Source organism: Pseudophryne corroboree, chromosome 12 (genome assembly GCF_028390025.1).
Source record: "Pseudophryne corroboree isolate aPseCor3 chromosome 12, aPseCor3.hap2, whole genome shotgun sequence".
In the NCBI taxonomy this organism is placed as follows: Eukaryota; Metazoa; Chordata; class Amphibia; order Anura; family Myobatrachidae; genus Pseudophryne; species Pseudophryne corroboree.
Window position 1 is genome coordinate 52766188 of NC_086455.1, and position 23439 is coordinate 52789626.

The window sequence follows — 23439 nt, forward strand, 5'->3', positions numbered from 1 at the left end:
TGGGCTGCATGCTTCTTGCAATGCGGCCAGCTGTTCGAGGTAAGCAGCATATCCCAATTTTGAAGATGCATTTTAAACTTGTGATTTAGGTACAAATTCCGTCCATCCCTTCTTGAGCCTCATCATGGGGAGAGTTCTCTAGATCGAGTTTGCCCTACTCCATGTTAACACACAAAAACGTCCTACAGTATCTGATAGTAAAATCTTGAGAAATCTATTATAAAAAGGTACTGTTCTAAGAACACAGGAACGAGATACACATTAAAGGAACAGGTATCTTTGCACTAAAAACATATATGGACCATATTTATTGTAACATCAGCCTGAAAACAATGCTTTCTGAATTGAATTGTTAATTACAGTATGCATAGGCTTGTGTGTTTTAGCACGCCTACTAAATTGAATCAAATATTTGTTTCCTGTTGACCACAGTGTTCCCGGTTTGCACAAGCACACTGCATACCACCAATCACAAACTGCTACAGTTAAATATAAAGAACCCCCACCTCCTATACAGTATATATATTAGGTTTCCATAAAATACCAAACTTAAATAATTTAGACTTTGTCCATTCGCATGTTAAAAGGCCAACTTGAAGGACAATAAAATAATCCAAAAAGTTATTGCCATTGATTTACTGTCATGCCGATATCATACATGTTGTCAGGATCTTTCTGGAGCTTTTTCCATAACTATAGGAAGATTAATGTGTAGATTTATCTTCTAATGGAATTTCTCCATCTGTACCTTTGCTTCCCTCTTCAGCTGAAGAAGATGGCTCAAGTGCTGGAACGTTACTCGGTGATGTATCCTTTGTAGATGTCTCTGTTGCTGAAGGATCCTGCGAAATGGGCTCACTAGCAAGGTCCTTTGGTAAAGGCTCATCAACCAGTTCTTTTGCAGATGAGTTGTCCTGTATCCATGATTCTCCTGCTTGGCTGTCTCCAGTTGGACCTTCTACTTTGTCATGTCTGGTGAAAAGTAATTCCCACCTCTTTGTACAATGTAACGGCTCTTTTTTAAGCTTTTTGGCCTCGGTGGGAAACCAGGGTGCCATACAATCATGCACCAATTCTGATATTTCCAGCTCCACACTCTTTAACTTTCCTTGGTATTCTTGCTGCAGATCTTTTAGAGTCTGTTAAGAAATTACAAAGTGAGAATATACTGAATTTTAGATCTATACAAAGGACAGAATATATCTAGACTATGAATATACCAAGACTGTGACTACTTTATCCACTAGTGGTGCTAGTTTTATTATTACCTGTTGACTGTGAAATGCAATAGGAATTGTGTGCTGAACTATAGTTATTACTCCATTTAAGACAGATAAACGTTGAGTGGAGTTGTTCCTATCACAGAAATGATATTTGGTAGAAGAGGAGGCTGCCTTTACCAGGATAGCACCCAGAAGCTTGGAGAGCTGCATAGCAATGAAACTTCCTGTTCCCTACCCCTCTTGTATGATGTCCTGGCATCACGTGCTGGGGTCATCAGGTGGAAAGGGGTAGCCCAGGGTGCAGTAATGCTCTGTTCAAGCCCTGGTCTTTAAAATGTATTTCTATGAAGGCTGTTTCACTCTAATCACCTGTCAATGTACCTTTCAGCCACTAACTTGCCTGTAAAATTGGACGTTTTTATTGGTCATTCCCACGATTGTATTCTAAATTGTAAGTGCTGTGTTAAAAATGTTAAATTGCGGCATGACTTATTAGTTGTACAATAGCACTAATGATAGTTTGCAGCATTAAAAGCATAAAACATATAAAGCACTTGGAAGATGTCTTAAAAATGCAGATGTCTTCAAATCATTTTACCAATTTTCCCATGTGAACAAGTCCTGAATGATGGAGCAGTTTTCTATACCAGGCAAACAATCAGTAGTTGCTCAGTCTAATCTCTTGTATTTCCATGAAGGTCTGTTGCTCTCCCTCACTTTCATATCTATTAAAGTTATTATGCAGGAAATCTGTTTTTTTGGGGGGTAGTCCCTGCAACATCTAAGTATCCCTCATATGTAAGATGGAGAGACTGCAGCAGATATCTCCAATATCTGCCATGCTCACTCCATTTTCGACCATAAAAGCAGCCCCTGTAGGATTTACCAAGCTCTGGAATAGGAAGAATTCTGGAGCTTGGCCCTGTGTTGGTGTATTTATAATGGGTGCAGGGTGGCCCACACCGCACATCCTGCACCCATATAATTATACTCATCCCTCCAGAGTCCCACGTCAGATGGCGCTGGTGACATAAATTACCATGAAAATTGTGCAGCAGTCATTTTCTCGGTGATTCGCGCCAGAGCCGCAACTACGTGTGTGCCAAGGGGGCTTGGCACACAGCGCAGTTGCCCTGGGGGCGCACGGCCAGCGGCATGTAATGAGTCAAATTGACTCATTACATGCCGCCTCTAAGTCTCTGCGCCGTGCGCCGCGCTGTGAAGCTAGAAGACATCAGCGCCGGAGGCAGCGGAGAAGGAGGAGGGAGGGGGAGCAGGGAGCCGCAGCAGCGCTATGTTATTTGTAGTAAGCGCCGCTGCAGCATCCCCCTCTCCTTCCGTATTGGCTGCCCGGCAGCCAATACAGAAGGAGAGGGGGATGCTGCAGCGGCGCTTACTACCAATAACATAGCGCTGCTGCGGCTCCCTGCTCCCCCCTCCCTCCTCCTCCTTCTCATCTCACTGCCTGCACCGAGGGAGCAGCACGAGGAGCCTGTCAGCGGGGAGAAGGTAAGTATATCCCCCCCCCCTCTCTCTCTCTCTCTGTCTCTCTCTCTCTGTCTGTCTCTGTCTCTCTCTCTCTCTCTCTCGGACACCGCCTGCCGCAATGTGTAAAAAATGGGACTGGCTGCCGCAATGTGTAAAATGGGACTGGCTGCCGCAATGTGTAAAAAATGAGACTGGCTGCCGCAATGTGTAAAAAGGGGGACTGGCTGCCGCAATGTGTAAAAAATGGGACTGGCTGCCGCAATGTGTAAAAAAGGGGGATGGCTGCCGCAATGTGTAAAATGGGACTGGCTGCCGCAATGTGTAAAAAATGGGACTGGCTGCCGCAATGTGTAAAAAAGGGGGATGGCTGCCGCAATGTGTAAAATGGGACTGGCTGCCGCAATGTGTAAAATGGGACTGGCTGCCGCAATGTGTAAAAAATGGGACTGGCTGCCGCAATGTGTAAAATGGGACTGGCTGCAGCAATGTGTAAAATGGGGTCCTGGCTGCCGCAATGTGTAAAATGGGACTGGCTGCCGCAATGTGTAAAAAATGGGACTGGCTGCCGCAATGTGTAAAAAAGGGGGACTGGCTGCCGCAATGTGTAAAATGGGACTGGCTGCCGCAATGTGTAAAAAATGGGACTGGCTGCCGCAATGTGTAAAAAATGGTGACTGGCTGCCGCAATGTGTAAAATGGGGTCCTGGCTGCCGCAATGTGTAAAATGGGACTGGCTGCCGCAATGTGTAAAAAGGGTCTATCTGCCGCAATGTGTAAAAAGGGGGACTGGCTGCCGTAATGTGTAAAAAGGGGAACTGGCTGCCGCAATGTGTATAAAGGGGGACACCGTCTGCCGTAATGTGTAAAAACGGGGACGCTGTCTGCTGTAATTGTAAAAAAGGGACGCTGTCTGCCGCAATGTGTAAAAAGAAGGACCGGCTGCCGCAATGTGTTAAAAGGGAGACTGGCTGCTGTAATGTGTAAAAGGGGGACTGGCTGCCGCAATGTGTAAAAAGGGTCTATCTGCCGCAATGTGTAAAAAGGGGGACTGGCTGCCGCAATGTGTAAAAAAAAGGGTCTATCTGCCACAATGTGTAAAAAGGGGGCCTGGCTGCCGCAATGTGTAAGAAAGGGTCCTGGCTGCCGCAATGTGTAAAAAGGGGGACTGGCTGCCGCAATGTGTAAAAAGGGGGACTGGCTGCCGCAATGTGTAAAAAGGGGGACACTGTCTGCTGTAATGTATAAAAGGGGCTCTACCTGGTGTAGTGGCGCTACTGTGCAGCGTAATTTGAATAATGTAGACTACTGTGCACCGTAGTATGAATTGCTATTATTTTGTGGCCACGCCCCTTCCCCGTGAAGCCACGCCCCTAGAATTTTTTTGCGCGCCTACGGCGCACACTGCCCCTATCTTACATGGGGGGGGGGGGGGGGGCGCCACTGTCGTTTCTTGCACACAGCGCTAAAATGCCTAGTTACGGCACTGATTCGCGCATGTGCAGTAAACATGTCCCTGGGAATAAGGTGCCATTTTCCCGGAGATCTGAGCATGAGCGGTAGACTGCACACGGGTCTCCTCTTAATCCACCCATGTGGCCCTGGCAGCTAACAATATCTGAATATGGTGTTAGACCACAGTAGCCTATTGGCTACTGTAATGCATATTTTACTAGAGGGATGCCATGCCAGATGCCACACACTGATATTTAAAACCACAATAAAGCAGGTGGGATTTCTTGTTTGAGAATGATGCCCCAATTACTGACGCTGTTGCAAGTAGCTGAACATTGTTTGCATAATGCTGAACCATTTGTGTGCTCCCGTATTGTCATGGGAAGTTCCAGTGGTGGCACTATGTGACATCACCAGGGAATACCGCCATATTGGCAGCACTGGGTTCTTACTAGGGATGGCTGACTCCGCAGTACAGGGAAGGCATAGCTTAGTGTAGTCATGACAGTGACGTGATATTAACTGCTGCCACTATTATACCTAGTTTCCATGAGATTAATTAGTAGAAAAATAGGGGAGATCAATTTGTTTCTCTAGTGACTACAAAAGGTCTCCCTAGATTTATTAAAAATACTGAAATATAAATGACAAAGTAAACTGGTTTCTGCCCCTATCTGAGGTATTCTATTAGCCCCGTCCATTTTTCGGCCATAAAAAAATGGCTTTTTTTTTCTTCATGATTTTAGCACATGCTGAATATCAGGCTATCCTATTAAAGCCTGTTTTTTCAGGTTAAAAAAATCCCATTTGTAGCCGATAAGACTTGGGATCAGTTCCCTGACCAATGTGTTATTGCAGCTCCACTGGGCTGCTTATCAGGGGGTTCAGTATGATTTACCTACAATTAGAATCCCGACGGTCAAAATACAGACAACAATTGACCGATGGTCAAAATACCGACATGGTCAAAATACCGACATTTTAAATGTCAACACGGTCAAAATAACGACATTTAAAATGTAGACAGGTCAAAAAAGTCGACACGAATTTTTAAAAAATGTTGATGTGTATGTCAACATAGGTCGACATGGACACCATATAGGTGTACCGCTGCGCTCGCCATGCTTCGGGCGCGGTGCCTCGCTGCGCTCAGCACACTATTATATTCCCCCTCCGCTGGGATGGTAAAGAATGAACAAGTCGGTTTCAATGAAAAACTCATGTCGTAACATATTAAATATCCCTTTTTACCACTGATCTCATTTCAGCAAGATGGCAGCTTGGTTTAGGAATCAATATTTGTACTTGGATAAGTAATTGGCTGGATAACAGGGAACAGCGAGTGGTGGTAAATGGGTTGTTTTCCGACTGGGCCCCAGTATTCAGTGGAATACCGCAGGGGTCAGTACTCGGGCCACTACTGTTTAACATATTTATTAATGACTTAGGAGAAGGTTTGGAAAGCTCAGTGTCAATTTTTGCAGATGATACTAAACTGTGTAGCATAATTAATTCAGACATGGATGTTGAGTCTCTACAGAATGACTTATTTAAATTGTAAGTTTGGGCAGATAATTGGAGACTGAGGTTCAATATAGAAACCTGAGCGATCTTAACACAGACCCCTCAGCACACACCTCTCCCCCCCGCTCAGCACAGCGTGTTGTGTGCTGAGCGAGGGGGACGGGTACGGGGGGCCGCTCACTTCACACAACGCTGAAGTGAGCGACCCGCTAGATTGATCATACATGCAGGCTCAATCTAGCACCGGCGATAGCGATGCGCGGGGCCATGCATCGCTATCGCTGGGGGCATACACACGACAGATCCGTGCTTAAAATCTAAGCAATCAAGTCAGATTGCTTAGATTTTAAACACGGTTCTCTCCGTGTGTACCCCCCTTAAGAACAATCGGGCAACCTATAAACTAAATGAGAAAAATGTAGGGGAATTGGTAGTTGAAAAAGATTTGGGGATGCTCATTGATAGACTTAAGGGGGGTACACACGGAGAGATCCGTGCTTAAATTCTAAGCAATCTGACTAGATTGCTTAGAAGTTAAGCACGGATCTCTCAGTTTGTACCCCCCTACAGCGATAGCGATGCGCGGCCCTGTGCGTTGCTATTGATGGTGCTAGATTGGCCTGCATGCAGGCACAATCTAGCAGGTCGCTGATTTCACCGCTGGGTGAAATGAGCGCCCGGCCCCCCGTCGCTCAGCACACATTGCGCTGTGTGCTGAGCGGGGGGAGATGTGTGCTGAGCGGTCACTGATAGATCGCTCAGCACACATCTCTCCCTGTGTGTACGGGGCTTAAGTAGCAGTTCCCAATGTTATAGTGCAGCATCAAAAGCAAATAAGGTGTTAGCATGTATAAAGCGGGGAATTGAGACAAGGGATGAGAGTGTAATCCTGCCACTGTACAAATCATTGGTATGGTCACACCATGAATATTGTGTTCAGTTCTAGGCACCGCTCCACATAAAAAGACATCTTGGAACTTGAAAGGGTTCAGAGGAGAGCACCAGATTGATTAAGGGGTTAGAGGAACTGGATTATGAGGAAAAGCTTACTAGGTCAGATATGTTCACACTCAGGGCCGTTTCTTGGGGCAGGCGAGCAGTGCAACCGCACTGGGCGCCCGCCGCGGCACTAACTGTGGCTCCCTGCTTCCCCCTCCTATTTCTCCCCTAGTAACCCGCTCGGGGGGCGGAGTTTCACGGAATGATGCGGCTGCGTCGTTACGTCACGACGCAACCCCGTCACTCCGCAAGACTCCTCCCCCCCCCCCCCCCCCCGAGCAGAGTACAGAGGGGGATCCAAGTTAGGAAGAGGGAAAGGCCGGCGCGAGGAGCGCCTGGTGAGGCGGGCCGAAGATCGGTAATCGCCTCTGTAAGTATTCTCTCTCTCTCTCAATGTGTAAAATGGGGACACCTGCCGTAATGTGTGAAATGGGGAATCTTGCCTGCCGTAGTGTGGGGATTTAATGTATCAAGGGCATTGCGGTGTGTGGCATAATATGGTAGAATTTTTTTTTCCTGTGGTGGTCGTGATCTGTTGGAGCAGGGTCAAAAACTGGATTGTGAGGTAGTCTTTTCAGACGCGGCCACACCCATTTAGATGAGGCCATGCCCCCTTGCCAGGTGCACGCGCAAGTTTTTTTTTTTTTAATCTAGGTGTGTGTGTGGGGGCACATTTTTTTATGTCATGGGGGGGGGGCGCATTTTTAAATCTCGCACTGGGAGCCAAATTGGCTAGAAACAGCCCTGTTCACACTCGAAAAAAGGTAGCTGAGAGGGGACATTATTAATATTTCCAAGTATATAAAAGGGACAATACAAGGATCTATTAGGAGATTTGTTTATTGAAAAATCTCTACACAGGACACGTAGACACCGTCTGAGGAGAGAAAATTTCATACCTAATAAAGGAAAGGGTTATTCACAGTAAGGGCAGTAAGGATTTGGAATTCACTGTCTAAGAAGGTTGTAATGGTGGACTCAATCAATATGTTTAAAAATGGATTAGATCAATTCCTAACTGAAAGAAATATCCAAGGATATAGCATTTAAAGTGAGTGTATTTTAGAAAAGCTTGATTTATAGGGGGATATCCAATTAGCCCCGGTAATTTACTGGGGCTAATTGTCCCGCCGGGGGATAGCTAATTAGCACCGATAAGCCGGCGCGTGTCGTGGCTTATCGGGGATATTGTTTCACCTGCCTCCGGCAGGCAAAGCAGAATCCCCGGATACAGCCCCGTTTTTTTCGGCCGAAAATGGTGCTGTTTCACACGAAAACACACAGGTCTCACTGAACCTGTGTGTTTTCGGGAGAACGGGGTTTGTTTTTTTACAGGCGATCAATCTCTATAGCCTGTATAAAAAAAAATTGGTGAAACATCGGAGAAAAAAGTCAGAAAAACATAAGAAAACGGCCATTTTTTGGACCCGATGTTTTACCGGAGATAATTGGATATCCCCCATAGTGTTAGTTAGACTTAATAACTTAACTTCATCTGGGTCTGTATAGTTTCATGGCTAATCCACAGCATCGGTGTTCTTACTGCACCATAGGTAGTTCTGCCTAATTAACCCTCTATACTGGCTGACTGACATTACCATTCTTGCATGGAAAAAAATATCTCTTTGCAGGATGATCCCTAAAACAGCTTTAAATCTAAATATAGCTACTAGCAACAGTAAGAATAGTAGATGTATAGATTACACGTACTACGGCATGTACGGAGTCATTTCTGATCATATCTAATAAATACAGGTGTCACTGGCAGATTACATTCTGATATCTCTATAAATAAAGCGACTTCATCATAATAGGATGTGTCAGAGCCATCCACATATTTATGATTCCCTCACCGCATCAGTAGAGAGCAGAAAATGATTATTATAAATCATGACAGAACTGACATCGGAATCCTTGCTGGAAATGCGTATAATAATCACACAGGAAAGCAGAAGTCACAGAAACATTAACTGTTTTGCTGCTGGTGAAGCATGCAGATCATTATAAAGAAAAAGACGTCTTCAAATCATTGTTTTTGGGATACAAAAAGATTGCTCACGCTCATGTAAATGTTTTCATTCCGGTTATACATTTAAATCAGAGGTTCTCAAACTCGGTCCTCGGGGGCACACACGGTGCATGTTTTGCAGGTCTCCTCACAGAATCACAAGTGAAATAATTAGCTCCACCTGTGGACCTTTTAAAATGTGTCAGTGAGTAATTAATACACCTGTGCACCTGCTGGGTTACCTGCAAAACATGCACCGTGTGGGGTCCCCCGAGGACCGAGTTTGAGAACCTCTGATTTAAATTGTTAAACAGCAACTTTTACCATCTGGAGTGGACACCTATCACTATATCAGTTATGATATTTAGGGGTATATTCAATTGAAGTCGAAAGCTGCCGTCTGTCGAAAAGACGTCAGTTTTCGACTTTTGTAGGTCGGAAGGGGTTCCGACCTATTCAATCTAACCGCAAATTATTTGACAAGATGAGGAATTCGACTTGTCGAAAAGCACGTGGATCGGTGGAATAGCTGGCGATCCGCGCGCTTGTGTCGAAAACGGGGCCCAAGCCGACAGGTTTTGGCCCTCTTTTCGACCATCTCAATTCGACTTTAAAAAAAGTTGAAGCGAGAAGCGCGAGCAGAGAAGGGGAGAGCCGCGGGCAGACGCGGGAGAGCAGCGCCGGAGGATGCATTACAGCCGCCGCTCACTGCAGCATCCACCTGGCTCCAGCAAGCGAGGTCTCGCATGCTGGAGCCGGGTGGACGCTGCTGTGAGCGGCGGCTGTGATGCGGGAGCAGAGACCGGGGAGAGGAGGAGACGGGTGGGGGGGGGGTGAGACCCACGGGCAGATGGGGGGAGCAGCGCTACAGCAGCGGGCAGCATAGCCGGAGGATGTCACAGCCGCCACTCACAGCAGTGTCTACCCGACTCCAGCAAGCGAGGTCTCACTTGCTGGAGCCGGATGGACGCTGCCGTGAGCGGCGGCTGTGACATCCTCCGGCTACGGTGCTGTAGCCACTGCTGTAGCTCTGCTCCCCCGTCTGCCCGCGGCTCTCCTCCGTCTTGGCTCCCGCATCTCAATTCGACTTTTTTTTAAAGTCGAATTGAGATTGCATTGAATAGCCCAGGTCGGATCCATTCCAACAAATGAATGTAGGAATGGATCCGACTTCAATTGAATATACCCCTTAAAATGTTTTAATCCAATTGTAGCTTCTTCACTGTCAGGCAACATAAAATACACAAATGAGTGGAGCTTATGGCATGTAATAGTTGTGTCCATTTACCAATATTTTCCCTATGCCAGTTTTATTCTTATGATAGCCATTTTTAGAGAATCCTTTCCTTGATCCGACCTGTCAACTTCGTCCCATTATGATCCAACATCTTGGTTATTCTAACAAACATGTATGCACTGTTAGTGCAGAGCTGGCAGGAGAGTGCAATAGTCACTATCAGGGTAACATGCCAGCTGCCATAGGGAGAAAAAGTTATTTTATCTTTTCATATGAGTTTTTACCTGCTCTCCTTTCTCTCTGATTCTTTGTAACCCTTCAGACTGTTTTTCCTCTAGTTTCTGCTGATGGTTGTTCCACTTATCAGATACCTACAAATAAGTATAATTATTTATTTATAAAGCAGTAGACCTATTCCATAGCACCGTAACAATGCAGAGATTACAGATAACAGCATGCAAATCTGATACTTCATATGTGCTTTTATAATTACCTATAGTCTATAGAGAACCAACATATTCTGTTGCACTTTGCAATAGTAAAACAGAGGGAGGAGAGATTCTGCACAAATATATATATATATATATATATATATATAGTGATGGAGTATTCGAAGATAAATTACATCATTTTGTCTGTGTAATATGATGGACATGCTTCTTTGCTTCTGTACATTTTAATACATTTTTTATGAAAGAACAGTTCATGTTTATGTTTTAAAAGTAATGATAATTGTGAAACCCACTGGGTTCCCTGTATTTATAAGCTAAAATAACCTTTGGGCGCCAATTTCCTTTTTTCCTTTCATATTTTCTGTATCTAGTCCCTCCTAACAAGGGACTTCGTGAATTAGGCAGCCCCTCCCAAGGAACACTGTATCTTATTGTATCCAATCAGTCTCAGAACAGCGCAGAAGGAGAGTATTTGGTCGATATATATATATATATATATATATATTTATTGAATTGTTGAGGATAAGTGAGTTTACCTTGGTGAGTGCTGGGTTCTCTGTTTGTATTTATTAGAGCGATGTGGTCATGGGCTACATGCACCCCGCCCTGTGAGTGGTAAGTACAGCTGTGTACCCCGCTTCTGTGGTGGAGAGTGCAGTGTTACATGCACCCCACCCTGTGAGTGGTAAGTGCATAGCTGTGCCCCGCTTCTGGTGCGGTGAGTGCTGTGGTTTTTACTCTGTGTGTATATATATATATATATATATATATATATATTTACACACGCGCACACAAAACAATAAATAAATAATCAGGAAGGAGCTTACAGTAAAGGTGGGTATACACACTCGTAGATATATCTGCAGATCAATTGATCTGCAGATATATCTATGGACGGATCGGGCACTGTGTTCAGCATACACACTGCCCGATCCATCGGGGACTGATGTCATGAACTGGGCGGGTGTGTACACATGCCCGCCCAGTTCAGCTGTCAATCACCGCCGGCCGCCGCAGCATGTGTAACGCCCCGTACACACACAGCGACGCGCCAATATATCGGTAGATATATTGGCCGTCGGCTGTGCTGCGCGGCCAACGCGATACGTCTGTGAACGACGGAGTTCACAGACGTATCGGCCGTACACACTGGCCGACGCTCCCGCGATATATCGGCCATTCAAGAGAACGGCCGATATATCGACCAGTGTGTACGGGCCTTAATAGTTTCCTTCTGATGAGGATACCTTAACAGCAGATTTAAAGAAACCCAGATGAAAGAACTTTTTTAAGTCCGCATATATAAATCTTGTGTACAGTATATCCCAGGCCTGGTCTACAAATACAATACGCAGTGGCAGAAACGTGACAGGCAGTGGAGTCGGCTACCGCCTGCTCCTGACCTCAATGCGGCCCATCTCCTACATTGTCTCCCACTGCCTGACGATCGTTCACTGAGGGGGAGCTGTGTCAGTGACACGGAAGCTGCCTCCTCGTGTATATATAGAGGGAGCTGGCAATGGCTGCACCTAGGGGGAGCTCAGAGCGCAGCTCCTCGCAGGCCCTTCCAGTTCAGCTGGCCGAGTGAACCTCTATGTTCCTCCGTTGGTCTGATAGCAACAGGTAGGCAGGCACTTGCAGCACTTGCCTCAAGCTGCACTGTGTAGGGATGTGTGTGTAGTTGGAGGGGGGTGCTGGGGGTGTCTCTAATAAATGTTGGCAGCACTGTGTTTTGTGTGTGCATGTTTTTAAGTGAGGTGTGTGTGTGTGTTTAAGTGAAGGAGGCATGTGTAAGTGAGAGACATGTGTGTGTGTGTAAGTGAGAGGCGTGTGTGTGTTTAAGTGAAAGAGGCGTGTGTGTGTGTAAGTGAGAGGCATTTGTGTGTTTTTAAGTTTTAAGTGAAGGAGGTGTGTGTGTGTGTGTGTGTGTGTGTGTGTGTGTGTGTGTGTGTGTGAAAGAGGCATGTGTAAGTGAGAGGCATGTGTGTGTGTGTGTAAGTGAGAGGCGCTTGTGTGTGTGTAAGGGAAAGAGGCATTTGTGTGTGTTTAAGTGAAAGAGGCGTTTGTGTGTGTTTAAGTGAAAGTGGCGTTTGTGTGTTTTTAAGTGAAAGAGGCATTTGTGTGTGTGTTTAAGTGAAAGAGGCGTGTGTGTGTTTATGTGAAAGAGGTGTGTGTGTTTTTAAGTGAAAGAGACGTTTGCGTGTGTATTTAAGTGAAAGAGGCGTTTGCGTGTGTGTTTAAGTGAAAGAGGCGTTTGTGTGTGTGTTTAAGTGAAAGAGGCGTTTGTGTCTGTTTAAGTGAAAGAGGCTTTTGTGCGTTTTTGTTATATATATCGGCACACCACTGCGCCACAGCATATCCACTGGAACCCGCTGGTGGGTGAGGGAGCACTGTAGGTGTACTATAAAGGTTTGCTGGTGTCTGTTTTATTGTGATGACTGACTCAGAGTGCCGTCCACTTTGCTTGTGTATCATTCTATAGTACTATTGGGAAAGGCACCTGAGCACACTGCTACTGTTCACCCTGAATGCCAAATAGCTACATATCTTGTGTGTATCATGCCTCCGGGCGATTGGGGCGAACTTACGCCACTGACAACACGCCTTCCTGATTCTAGTGTCTACTTTTTAGATCTTTTCTTGCTTGAATCATGCAGAAGTAGCAGCTACCATATACTGTGGATATTGTTTTGGCCTTTCCTGTAAAGAATGATGACTCTGATTTAACTTTAATGCGGATGTACAAACTAATCTAGTAGTGTTATCACTACTTTCCCAGAGCATCACCATTCCTCAAAGCTCATTGCCATAAATAGCATGACTTAAATACACAGTACACGTCCAGACACTACTGTACATTTCCTTTCAGACATTACTGCTAATAATTTAACCTATTGTGAATAGCTATATATAAAATAGCGGTGTAAGAATACAGGATAAAGACCCCTGAATACATTGTTTACATTTTTTGTATATCAAAACCATGGAATAAAATTCACAACTTTTGGGATTATTTCTTATTTTGATTTTCAAAGAAAAGAGAGTCAATACAAGGGTACTGTATGTCTGTCTAAGTCGACCAGGAAAAGGTCGACAGTGTCTAGGTCGACCACATGCACAAGGTTGACACCCGAAAAAGGTCGACATAAAAAGGTTGACACAGGAAAAGGTTGACATGAGGTTTTTAAATGGTTTTAGTGTCGTTCACTCCGTAAAGTGACCGTGAACCCCAATTAGTGCCCCGCGTTCCCTTGCACAGGCAAGGTACCTTGCTCCGATACCACTGCACTCGGCACCGAATACTGGGGGTAATTCCAAGTTGATTGCAGCAGGAAATTTTTTAGTAGTTGGGCAAAACCATGTGCACTGCAGGGGGGGCAGATATAACATGTGCAGAGAGAGTTAGATTTGGGTGGGGTGTATTCAAACTGAAATCTAAATTGCAGTGTAAAAATAAAGCAGCCAGTATTTACCCTACACAGAAACAAAATAACCCACCCAAATCTAACTCTCTGCAAATGTTATATCTGCCCCACCTGCAGTGCACATGGTTTTGCCCAACTGCTAACAAAGTTCCTGCTGCGAACAACTCAGAATTACCCCCACTGTTCCCAATCTGAGTCCATGTGGATCATAAAGTATGAATAAAGTAAAAAAAAGAAAAAAGAAAAAAAAAAAAAAAAGTCATGTTGGCCTTTTTCTGTGTCAAACATTGACATGTCGACCCTTTGTCCATGTTGACCATTAATGGTCAACCTATTGACTGTCAACTTTATCCATGTCAACCTAGCATCCGGATACCACAATAGAAGATTAGGCAAAACATATAATAAATATGGAACTGAATAGAAACCATACTCAAGCGGTCCAATGACTGAATAGTTTTAATACAAGGGGATAGAGAAAGGAAATACGGTATGGCCAACCAAGAAGGGAAGTGAGGGAGAAGAGTGCATAAGTAGAAAGCGAGAGATAGGGGAGAAAGGAAAAGAGAGAGAAAACTTCAGGTGGATGGGTGGGATCGTATCTGGCGACATGGGTATTTCCAGCTTACTCAAATGGGAAATAATCAGGGGCATAGACAGAACTTTGTGGTTCCTAAAGCCACATTTTTAAGTGGCCCCAGTTCCAATTCTTCTAGAAGGACACCTCTCCGCAACATGCCCCATAGAAGTGTCCTAATTCATTTTGGGAACCATAGTAATGCCCTAGTTCACATTATGTCACATTGCAGGTCTGCCAGTACACATTGGGCCTAATTCAGAACTGATCGGTGCTGTGCGTTTTCGCACAGCAGCCGATCAGGTCTGAACTGCGCATGCACCGGCACCGCAGTGCGCCGGTGCATGCCAGACAGCCGACGGCCGTCTCAGCCCTGCGATCGCCTCTGCCTGATTGACAGGCCGAGGCGGTCACTGGGCAGAAGGGGGCAGGCCTGCAGCGTTTGGCCGCCGTTTTAGGGGCGCGGTCCGGGAAACGCAGGCGTGCCCGGACGACGTGGGGGTTGGCCCACGGTGGCTCCGTGATGTCACACGTAGCCGCTGCAACCCGGACAGCGACTAGTAGCTCCCTGTCAGTGCGCAGGAGCTGCGCTGGTAGGGAGCTACTCTTCAAGTACAAAAGCATCGCCGCTGTGCGGCGGGGCAGGGACTGACATGCGGGGCGGACTAGCTCTGTGCTGGGCGTCCCCCCGCATGTCAGGGAAGGTGTGAATTAGGCCCATTATACAACACAGTACCCCCAATTCACATAATGCCATAGTGTCCGCAGTTCATAGTGTGCCACATTACAGTGCCCCAGTTCATATTATGCCACACTTTAGTGTCCCAACTTCATATTATGCCAACGTATAGTGCCCCAGTTCAAATTATGTAACATTATAATACCCTCCAGTTCATTTTATACCACATTATAATGAGCAGGTCCAGAGACTTAGCTAGATACACTGTAGGCCCCAAGGCAAAAGTTTGTAAGGGCACCTATGTGCCACCCACTGGTGGAAAATGTCTATAACACATGTAACTGCGACAGGGAAGGTGGCCCCTCTCAGCTCTGGCCCCCATAGCGGCTGCACTGCCTGCACCTATGGTAGCTAAGACCTTGGGAATGATAGTTACGTAATAAAATAGCCAAGGCTTCCAGATTTTATAAAATTATTTAGCTAGATTATTAATGAAACATGTGGAAATATTTTTTGTTGAGTAATGTATGCTTTTAAGTATTATCCTATATAATAAAAAGCTAACATTGCTCCTCACCTCTATTGGAGTAATTCAAGAGTTTTGCGCACTGGGGGCCACTAGATGGAACAATTCAAGTGTTACTGTTATGTTGTTCCATCATTTGGTGGTAACTAGTTTCAGCATAAAAGCTAAATTACCCATATCTAAATAACAAAAATCACATTGACAATTTATTTTATTATTTTGCATCTTTATTAACAATTGCACCTTTTCATTAATTTATTATTAGTTATGGGCATTTTACAGCATAAAACACTAATAATGCCTTTTGATTTCTTGTATTAGATTTATTTCTGTAGAAATATCTGCCAGTATATTCACCTATGATAGGAAGAATCAGGGTGAGGGAAAGTCACAGGTTAACATGCCCTGTGTATTGGATTACTGTAAGCAAAATAATAATCCTCCCAACTGTATTAAAGACCTGATTTAGAATCTACATTATAGAAAAGAATTATAACAGATGTCAGTTGCATAATTAGCGGATACACATACTATAAGCCATCCAGGAGGTACAATGTACGTCTGATAAGCAGGAGTTGATTGGCCAAAGGCCTTACTAGGATTTTTCCAGGTTGATCAGTGGCTTAACGAGGCCGCCAGTGGCAATGACAGACTGTGTGTGCACTGTGTGTTGGAGCAGGTCCTGCTTAGCACTGCAGGCATTATAACTAAGGGGGTCATTCCAAGTTGATCGTAGCTGTGCTAAATTTAGCACAGCTACGATCATCTTCCCTGACACGCGGGGGGACGCCCAGCACAGGGCCATCCCGCCCCGCATGTCAGTCCGCCCCCCCCCCCCCCCATGTCAGTCCGCCCCCCGCAGAATTGCAAAGGCATCGCACAGCGTTGCACTTCAAGAGTAGCTCCCGACCAGCGCAGCTTTACCGTGCTGGCCAGGAGCTACTCATTGCTCCCCGGCCCGCAGCGGCTGCGTGTGACGTCACGCAGTCGCTGCGGGACTACCCCCGTTCGGTGCGACCACGCAGGCGTGGTCGGTCCGCACCCACGAAACAGCGGCCAAACACCGCCGTTCCGCCCCCTACCGCCCAGCGACCACCTCTGCCTGTCAATCAGGCAGAGGCAATCGCATCCCTGCAACGGCCTTAGGCCGTCTGGCATGCGCAGTAGGGACCCGTTTGCTCGGCTGCGTTAAAAAGCAGCGATCGAATGGGTCAGAATGACCCCCTAAGTGCAGGGCCATGAGCTTTTATTTTTTCTATGCAATAAATAGAACCAACATTGTGTTTTTATGAATACTTACAAATGTGTAACCATCACGTGGCTGTACAGCACTGCAGAATTTGTTGACACTATATAGACCAGGAATGGGGAACCTGTGGCCCTCCTGCTGTTGTTGAACTAAAGATCCCAGCATGCCCTGCAACAGTCTTAGCATGGCCAAACAGCAAAACTGTTGCAGGGCATGCTGGTATGTGTAGTTCAACAGCAGCTGGAGGGCCAAAGGTTCCCCAACCCTGATTTAGACAGTTTATGTAGACTAGAAAACCAGAAGTTGCGTAAAATGATATTTACTAACAAAACCCACCATCTGTAGAACCTGTACCACCTCTTGGATATGTGAGTTGTTGATTTCTTTTTTTAACCTGTAAAGAAATAGAAGACCCATGATTATATAGTGTCAAAACGGGGATTCATTGAAACTAAAATGATGCCATACATCTCCCCCTAAAGCAATGCTGCCTGTCTCACCTGGACTGTATGGTGTTTGGGCTTAAGGCTACCACCGGAACCAATTTCTGAACAATTGCAGCCAAAGCCCGTAAAATAATATACCTCATTGTGATCATTTGGAATGTACTTTCAGGGGTCTCAGGGCTATTTATCATTAGGCACAAGGCATGAGTTCTGGTAAGTGTCCATCCTGGTGAAGACTAGACAGTAAAGTGATCACTTTTGCAAACACATTTCTTCCCGGGTTCGGAACTCACTGAACTATTGCAAATAGGTGGTCACAGGGTGGGCGTGTACAAGGGATATATACCAGAGCGGAAGCTGAAGTCACCACAATGAAGCCCAAAGGTTACAATGACTAACTCCATGTAAACAAATCTAGCTTTTCACAAGCGATTGCAGCCCTGCACAGCCCTAACCCCCTCCCCTGTAGGCAGCGATTACCAGGTCGCAGCAATGCAAAAAATAGCCTGCGTGCGACCAGGTCGGAATGACCCCCATAGTCACCAGAGAAGGGCTCTGGGGCAGATTTATTAAGCCCGGTGAAGTGATAAAGTTGAAAGAAGGTGATAACGCACCAGCCAATCAGCTCCTAACTACCATGTTACAGGCTGGGTTTGAAAAATGACAGGAGCTGACTGGCTGGTGCGTTATCACCTTCTTTCTGCTTTATCACTTCACCAAGCTTAATACATCTGCCCCTCTATCGCATCATGGTCCTCATTCCGAGTTGTTCGCTCGCTAGCCGCTTTTCGCAGCAGTACACACGCTAAGCCGCCGCCCTCTGGGAGTGTATCTTAGCTTAGCAATATTGCGAACGAAGTATTCGCAATATTGCGAAAAGATTTTTCTGTGCAGTTTCTGAGTAGCTCAAGACTTACTCTTCCACTGCGATCAGTTCAGTGCTGGTCGTTCCTGGTTTGACATCACAAACACACCCAGCGTTCGCCCAGACACTCCCCCGTTTCTTCAGCCACTCCCACGTTTTTCCCAGAAACGGCAGCGTTTTTTCACACACTCCCATAAAATGGCCAGTTTCCGCCCAGAAACACCCACTTCCTGTCAATCACACAACGATCACCAGAACGCAGAAAAAACCTTGTAATGCCGTGAGTAAAATACCAAACTTCATAGCAAATTTACTTGGCGCAGTCACAGTGCGAACATTGCGCATGCGCAATTAGCGGAAAATCGCTGCGATGCGAAGAAAATTACAGAGCGAACAACTCGGAATGAGGGCCCATGTGCACTGCAGGAGGGGCAGATATAACATGTGCAGAGAGAGTTAGATTTGGGTGGGGTGTATTGAAACTGAAATCTAAATTGCAGTGTAAAAATAAAGCAGCCAGTATTTACCCTGCACAGAAACAAAATAACCCACCCAAATCTAACTCTTTCTGCAAAGGTTATCTCTGCCCCCCCCTGCAGTGCACATGGTTTTGCTCAATTGCTAACAAACTTGCTGCTGCGATCAACTCAGAATTACCCCCCTTGTTGAGAGATATGGGGAAACTCAGATCAATCATTTATCTCAGACAGGTCTGTAACTATACAAAACTAGGTATAATGCTGTTTGGAAAACCACCTGTATAATAGGCAGTGCCGTAACTAGGTGTGGGCGGATGGTGCCTAGCACACAGCGCAGTTGCACCATCCGCCCCCACACTGATTGGCCTCCACAGTCAGCTGCAGCTCTCCCCGCTGTAGTATTCGGTATATTAGCAGCGTTGCACCCGGCTCCTCCCCTGCTAATATACATTACATGCACATCAGGCAGCGCTGCGCTGGACAGTCTGTTCGTAGTCTGTGTGCTCTGGGTGCTGGAAGTCTCTCTCTCTCCCCCATATGCTCTGCTCCCCCCCCCCCCCTCCCCCTTCCCCTTCCCCTTCCCCTTCCCTCTCTTCTCCTGCTCTCCCTGTAGTACACAGTACACGACTTCCGGGTTCTAGAGATGAGACGGCTGCTGCTCCATACATCAAGTGTAGTCTCTCCCTCTCCTTCCCCTCGTGCAGGAAGGCTGCTGCTCCATACATCAAGTGTAGTCTCTCCCTCTCCTTCCCCTCGTACAGGAAGGCTGCTGCTCCATACATCAAGTGTAGTCTCTCCCTCTCCTTCCCCTCGTGCAGGAAGGCTGCTGCTCCATACATCAAGTGTAGTCTCTCCCTCTCCTTCCCCTCGTACAGGAAGGCTGCTGCTCCATACATCAAGTGTAGTCTCTCCCTCTCCTTCCCCTCGTGCAGGAAGGCTGCTGCTCCATACATCAAGTGTAGTCTCTCCCTATCCCTCCCCTCGTGCAGGAAGGCTGCTGCTCCATACATCAAGTGTAGTCTCTCCCTCTCCTTCCCCTCATACAGGAAGGCTGCTGCTCCATACATCAAGTGTAGTCTCTCCCTATCCCTCCCCTCGTACAGGAAGGCTGCTGCTCCATACATCCAGTGTAGTCTCTCCCTCTCCTTCCCCTCATACAGGAAGGCTGCTGCTCCATACATCCAGTGTAGTCTCTCCCTCTCCTTCCCCTCATACAGGAAGGCTGCTGCTCCATACATCCAGTGTAGTCTCTCCCTCTCCTTCCCCTCGTGCAGGAAGGCTGCTGCTCCATACATCAAGTGTAGTCTCTCCCTCTCCTTCCCCTCGTGCAGGAAGGCTGCTGCTCCATACATCAAGTGTAGTCTCTCCCTCTCCTTCCCCTCGTACAGGAAGGCTGCTGCTCCATACATCAAGTGTAGTCTCTCCCTCTCCTTCCCCTCGTGCAGGAAGGCTGCTGCTCCATACATCAAGTGTAGTCTCTCCCTCTCCCTCCCCTCGTACAGGAAGGCTGCTGCTCCATACATCAAGTGTAGTCTCTCCCTCTCCTTCCCCTCGTACAGGAAGGCTGCTGCTCCATACATCAAGTGTAGTCTCTCCCTCTCCTTCCCCTCGTACAGGAAGGCTGCTGCTCCATACATCAAGTGTAGTCTCTCCCTCTCCTTCCCCTCGTGCAGGAAGGCTGCTGCTCCATACATCAAGTGTAGTCTCTCCCTATCCCTCCCCTCGTACAGGAAGGCTGCTGCTCCATACATCAAGTGTAGTCTCTCCCTCTCCTTCCCCTCGTGCAGGAAGGCTGCTGCTCCATACATCAAGTGTAGTCTCTCCCTCTCCTTCCCCTCGTACAGGAAGGCTGCTGCTCCATACATCAAGTGTAGTCTCTCCCTCTCCTTCCCCTCGTGCAGGAAGGCTGCTGCTCCATACATCAAGTGTAGTCTCTCCCTATCCCTCCCCTCGTACAGGAAGGCTGCTGCTCCATACATCAAGTGTAGTCTCTCCCTCTCCTTCCCCTCGTGCAGGAAGGCTGCTGCTCCATACATCAAGTGTAGTCTCTCCCTATCCCTCCCCTCGTACAGGAAGGCTGCTGCTCCATACATCAAGTGTAGTCTCTCCCTCTCCTTCCCCTCGTACAGGAAGGCTGCTGCTCCATACATCAAGTGTAGTCTCTCCCTATCCCTCCCCTCGTACAGGAAGGCTGCTGCTCCATACATCAAGTGTAGTCTCTCCCTCTCCTTCCCCTCGTGCAGGAAGGCTGCTGCTCCATACATCAAGTGTAGTCTCTCCCTCTCCTTCCCCTCGTACAGGAAGGCTGCTGCTCCATACATCAAGTGTAGTCTCTCCCTCTCCTTCCCCTCGTGCAGGAAGGCTGCTGCTCCATACATCAAGTGTAGTCTCTCCCTATCCCTCCCCTCGTACAGGAAGGCTGCTGCTCCATACATCAAGTGTAGTCTCTCCCTCTCCTTCCCCTCGTGCAGGAAGGCTGCTGCTCCATACATCAAGTGTAGTCTCTCCCTCTCCTTCCCCTCGTACAGGAAGGCTGCTGCTCCATACATCAAGTGTAGTCTCTCCCTCTCCTTCCCCTCGTGCAGGAAGGCTGCTGCTCCATACATCAAGTGTAGTCTCTCCCTATCCCTCCCCTCGTACAGGAAGGCTGCTGCTCCATACATCAAGTGTAGTCTCTCCCTCTCCTTCCCCTCGTGCAGGAAGGCTGCTGCTCCATACATCAAGTGTAGTCTCTCCCTATCCCTCCCCTCGTACAGGAAGGCTGCTGCTCCATACATCAAGTGTAGTCTCTCCCTCTCCTTCCCCTCGTACAGGAAGGCTGCTGCTCCATACATCAAGTGTAGTCTCTCCCTATCCCTCCCCTCGTACAGGAAGGCTGCTGCTCCATACATCAAGTGTAGTCTCTCCCTCTCCTTCCCCTCGTGCAGGAAGGCTGCTGCTCCATACATCAAGTGTAGTCTCTCCCTCTCCTTCCCCTCGTACAGGAAGGCTGCTGCTCCATACATCAAGTGTAGTCTCTCCCTCTCCTTCCCCTCGTACAGGAAGGCTGCTGCTCCATACATCCAGTGTAGTCTCTCCCTCTCCTTCCCCTCGTACAGGAAGGCTGCTGCTCCATACAACAAGTGTAGTCTCTCCCTCTCCTTCCCCTCGTGCAGGAAGGCTGCTGCTCCATACATCAAGTGTAGTCTCTCCCTATCCCTCCCCTCGTACAGGAAGGCTGCTGCTCCATACATCAAGTGTAGTCTCTCCCTCTCCTTCCCCTCGTACAGGAAGGCTGCTGCTCCATACATCCAGTGTAGTCTCTCCCTCTCCTTCCCCTCGTACAGGAAGGCTGCTGCTCCATACAACAAGTGAAGTCTCTCTCCCTCTCCCCCCCTCTCGTGCAGACTATAATGCAAGTGCTACATATATAGACGGTACTGTATGTGCTTGTTAATACTTATTTTAGTCTAATAAATAAAATTAAGAATGACTTTCCTTGAGTTTGGAGTGTGCTGGACTGTCTCTCGGTAACCTTTTACCTAAATTACTGTACATCAGTGTAGATATTTTGTAAAAACAAAACTGCACATACATTAATCTAATATCTTAATCTAATGACTGACACTACCGTGTGGCGTAATGTGACTGAAACTACCATGCGGCGTAATGTGACTGACTGACACTACCGTGTGGCGTAATGTGACTGACTGACTGACACTACAGTGTGGCGTAATGTGACTGACACTACAGTGCGGTGTAATGTGACTGACTGACACTACAGTGTGGCGTAATGTGACTGACACTACAGTGCGGTGTAATGTGACTGACTGACACTACCGTGCGGCGTAATGTGACTGACTGACTGACACTACCGTGCGGCGTAATGTGACTGATACTACCGTGCGGCGTAATATGACTGACTGACACTACCGTGCGACGTAATATGACTGACTGACACTACCGTGCAGCGTAATGTGACTGACACTACCGTGCGGCATAATGTGACTGACACCACCGTGCGGCATAATGTGACTGACACTACCGTGCGGCATAATATGACTGACTGACACTACCATGCGACGTAATGTGACTGACTGACACTACCGTGCAGCGTAATGTGACTGACTGTGCGGCGTAATGTGACTGACACTACCGTGTGGCGCAATGTGACTGACTGACACTACCGTGTGGTGTAATGTAACGGCAGAGGGGGCCAATTGTCTTTCTGTCAGAGGGCACCTGTAACTAGCAGTGTGTGATTGATGGGAGGGGGGGGGGGGGGGGGGGAGAGGTAGCATTCATTTCAAAACATGACGGGGAGGGGGGTGTTGGGAAGGGGGGTGCTAATGCGGATTCTTGCACACAGCGCTAAAATGTCTAGTTACGGCACTGATAATAGGGGTGACTACACTAGGCAATGGGCTCAGTAGAGAAATGTAGGAACATGAAGCTAAATCATCTATTCCCATATGTTTCCATATACTATATACAGTGCATCCGGAAAGTATTCACAGCGCTTCACTTTTTCCACATTTTGTTATGTTCAACAGCCTTATTCCAAACTGGAATAAATTAATTTTTCCCCTCAAAATACTACATACAATACCTCATCATGACAATGTAAAAAAAAAGTTTTTCTTTAGATTTTTGCTAATTTATTAAAATCACATGTACATAAGTATTCACAGCCTTTGCTCAATACTTTGTTGATGCACCTTTGGCAGCAATTCCAGCCTCAAATCTTTTTGAATATGATGCCACAAGCTTGGCACACCTATCTTTGGCCAGTTTCACCCTTTCCTCTTTGCAGCACCTCTCAAGCTCCATC

General features: G+C 46.9%; 1 protein-coding gene across 1 annotated transcript in view; it reads right to left on the reverse strand.

Annotated features, from left to right (window-relative positions):
• Positions 1 to 282: 282 nt before the first annotated feature.
• The window catches only part of PLCB2 (phospholipase C beta 2), a 294302-nt gene continuing 271145 nt past the window's right edge, over positions 283 to 23439 (reverse strand). The window contains exons 30-32 of the mRNA XM_063947515.1: positions 17176 to 17233; positions 10216 to 10302; positions 283 to 1139 (exon numbers count right to left, since the gene is read on the reverse strand). Coding sequence (XP_063803585.1) covers positions 705 to 1139; positions 10216 to 10302; positions 17176 to 17233 — 580 coding nt within the window. The 3' untranslated portion in view covers positions 283 to 704. The remainder of the gene's footprint in view (positions 1140 to 10215; positions 10303 to 17175; positions 17234 to 23439) is intronic.